The 3480-nt window shown below is 41.2% G+C and overlaps 1 protein-coding gene across 1 annotated transcript in view; it reads left to right on the top strand.

Annotated features, from left to right (window-relative positions):
- The window catches only part of LOC104766921 (probable LRR receptor-like serine/threonine-protein kinase At2g16250), a 5073-nt gene extending 1599 nt beyond the window's left edge, over window positions 1-3474 (top strand). Inside the window, exons 2-6 of the mRNA XM_019240978.1 lie at window positions 24-1079; window positions 1163-2045; window positions 2279-2404; window positions 2499-2521; window positions 2773-3474. Of these exons, the coding sequence (XP_019096523.1) occupies window positions 83-1079; window positions 1163-2045; window positions 2279-2404; window positions 2499-2521; window positions 2773-3395 (2652 nt within the window). The 5' untranslated portion in view covers window positions 24-82 and the 3' untranslated portion in view covers window positions 3396-3474. The remainder of the gene's footprint in view (window positions 1-23; window positions 1080-1162; window positions 2046-2278; window positions 2405-2498; window positions 2522-2772) is intronic.

Raw genomic sequence — 3480 nt, 5'->3', positions numbered from 1 at the left:
TCTCTCTCTCTCTCTCTCTCTCTGGGGTTTGTGAGTGATGAGTGTGTGTGTTGATGGGTCGTTGGATTGAGTTTGATAAGCAATGGTTGATCAAAGAAGAAGCGCATTGGGTTTTTTCTTGTGTTTGGTACTGTTCGACTCTGTTGTTGTTGCTGGCCAAACACGGACTCGATTTAGTGAGAGACTCACTCTGCTTAACCTCAGGTCTTCTTTAGGGTTAAAAGGAACAGATTGGCCAATCAAAGGTGATCCTTGTGGTGTGTGGAGAGGGATACAATGTGAGAACGGTAGTATTACTGGGATCAACGTTTCAGGGTTCAGAAGAACAAGAATTGGTAAGCAAAACCCACAATTCGCTGTTGATCCTCTTCGTAATCTTACTCGTTTGGTATACTTCAACGCCTCTGGGTTAGCTCTTCCTGGGAGTATACCTGAGTGGTTTGGTGTTAGTTTGTTGGCATTGCAAGTGTTGGATCTTAGTTCTTGCTCTGTTAGTGGTGCTGTTCCTTTTACTCTTGGTAACCTCACTAGTTTAAGGACTTTGAATCTATCTCAGAACAGTCTTACAAGTTTAGTTCCCAGCAGTTTAGGGCAGTTGTTGAATCTATCAGAGCTTGATCTCTCTAAGAACTCACTCACTGGGACCCTTCCTCCATCTTTTAGCTCTCTGAAGAATCTCTTGACTCTTGATGTTTCTTCTAATTACCTTACTGGACCTATCCCTCCAGGTTTAGGAACGTTATCGAAGCTTATCCATCTGAATTTTTCAAGTAATAGTTTCTCCTCTCCGATTCCTTCAGAGCTAGGTGGTCTTGTCAATCTTGTTGACCTTGATCTCAGCATCAATTCATTGTCTGGTTCAGTTCCTCAGGAGTTGAGTAAGTTAAGGAAGTTGCAGCTGATGGCGATTGGAGATAACTTGTTGAGTGGAACTTTACCAGTAGACTTGTGTAGTGCTGAGAGCCAACTACAAAGTCTAGTTTTGAGGGAGAACGTTATCTCCGGTAGTGTACCTGATATGTGTTGGTCGTTGCCCAAATTGAAGATACTTGACATTGCTAAGAACAANACAGCTTTACGTAATATAATCTTGATACTTTTTATAGCATTGACATAGCCAGACAATGTTTATTGGAAGTGAGATCTGTTCATGGATTGTTAGTGTTTAGTTTACTAGATGGAGAAGCCCATTTGATATTACTTGCTCCTAATTTACTTGTTGCTATATTTCCTAGNTTGGTCGGGCAAAATGTGTCTGTTACCAGTAATTGTCTTCAGAATGAGAGGAGACAGAAGCCGTCAGCAATTTGTGCAGCATTCTATAAATCTAGAGGGTTAGATTTTGATGATTTCGGACGTCCTAACTCTACACAACCTACATCAAAAAAAGCTTCTTCAGGGATAAGCCACAGAACTGTAATTATAATTGCAGCAGTGGCTGGTGGGATTGGTTTTATTCTGATATTTGTTATTTTGCCAATTCTTTTAGTTGTGTGTATACGCCGAAGACGCAGAGCGGCACAAGGAGGAAATGTTGACAGGCCTAAGCCTGCAGGGGAAGCTTCACAACAACCTCCTAAAGGAGCACAGACTTTTGATTTGTCACGTCTTGGAAATGCTTTTTCGTATGAGCAGCTGCTTCAGGCAACTGCGGAGTTCAATGATGGCAGTCTGATAAAACGTGGCCACTCTGGGAGTTTGTTTCGTGGTTTCTTGGAAAATGGTACACCTATTGTTATAAAAAAGATTGATGTGCGGGAAAGTAAAAGTGAAGGGTATATATCAGAACTGGAGTTGTTTAGTAAGGCTGCACACCAGAGGCTTGTGCCCTTTTTGGGACACTGCTTGGAGAATGAGAGCCAAAAGTACCTCGTCTACAAGTTTATGAGAAATGGTGATTTGGCTAGCGCTTTGTTCAGGAAACCCGACAACGAAGGTGATGGATTGAAGTCTTTGGATTGGATAACTAGGTTGAAAATTGCTCTTGGTGCAGCAGAGGGACTATCTTATTTGCATCATGAGTGTTCACCACCTCTAGTTCATAGGTACTACTACTCTCCTTCACAGCTTTACGTAATATAATCTTGATACTTTTTATAGCATTGACATAGCCAGACAATGTTTATTGGAAGTGAGATCTGTTCATGGATTGTTAGTGTTTAGTTTACTAGATGGAGAAGCCCATTTGATATTACTTGCTCCTAATTTACTTGTTGCTATATTTCCTAGTAAGCACAAAACCGAGAGTATTCATGTGTGTGTGTTGAATGTTACATAGGGATGTACAAGCAAGTAGCATACTTCTTGATGATAAATTTGAGGTACGTCTGGGAAGCCTAAGTGAGGCATATGCTCAAGGTGATGCTTATCAAAGCAGGATTTCTCGTTTACTTCGGTTACCACAGTAAGTGCTTATGACATTAACAAACCTTCTGGTCCTTGTGTTATAATTTGAGTTTTTACTAATGCTTCTCCATCTTCTTTTCCCACTCTTGCAGATCAACTGAACCATCATCTTCAGGTATGTACGCTTCAGATCATAAAACCTTCCATCATGATATAAACTTTAGTTTAAAAATGATTTACATTTTGAAGTGTAACATTTCAATTGCTTCTTGCCTAAAAGAACATTAAGTTAATAGGAATGTATCAAAGGAGCCTGTTCGTGGATGTAGTGTCTGAATGAACAAAACCAAATCTATTGCTTTGTGAGATTAACCGAATAGGTTTGGGGATTTTTTGAAGAGATCTGATTGTTTTCCTCTCTTTCAGGTGCAGCAAATGCAACATGTTCCTATGATGTTTACTGCTTCGGCAAAGTGTTACTTGAGCTAGTAACAGGGAAGCTCGGGATCAGTTCGCCAGACAACGCAATAGCAAAAGAGTACATGGAAGAAGCTTTGCCATACGTCAGCACAAACGAGAAGGAACTAGTAACGAAGATCATAGACCCGTCATTAATGGTAGACGAAGACCTTCTAGAAGAAGTATGGGCAATGGCTATCATTGCAAAGTCATGCCTAAACCCAAAACCAACAAGACGACCATTAATGAGACACATTGTCAACGCACTTGAGAACCCACTGAAAGTAGTAAGAGAAGATACCAACTCAGGTTCAGGCTCTTCCCGGTTAAGAACAAACTCGTCAAGAGGGTCTTGGAACGCTGCTATATTTGGGAGCTGGAGGCAGAGCGCGTCAGATGTAACAGCGGTTCAAGCAGGAGCAACAACAAGTGGTAATAATGGTGGTGGTGGTAATGGTTTGAGGAACTCGGGGTCGCAAGGAAGCAGTGGAAGGAACAATAACAATGGGAACTCATCGTCAAGAAGACGGCAGTCTAGTGAGATTGTGCCTGAACCTGCTGCTTATGGAGTAGTAGAGGATAATTTATGATTCGTTTCAGTCGATTCTTTGTGTCGATAATAACAGAGGCAAAGAGAGTCCTCAAAGGTAGCATAAATGTTAGAAGGGAGGATTT

Source organism: Camelina sativa, chromosome 19 (genome assembly GCF_000633955.1).
Source record: "Camelina sativa cultivar DH55 chromosome 19, Cs, whole genome shotgun sequence".
Taxonomy (NCBI): Eukaryota; Viridiplantae; Streptophyta; class Magnoliopsida; order Brassicales; family Brassicaceae; genus Camelina; species Camelina sativa.
Note: the sequence above shows the minus strand (reverse complement) of the source record. Positions and strands in the feature narration are given on the sequence as shown.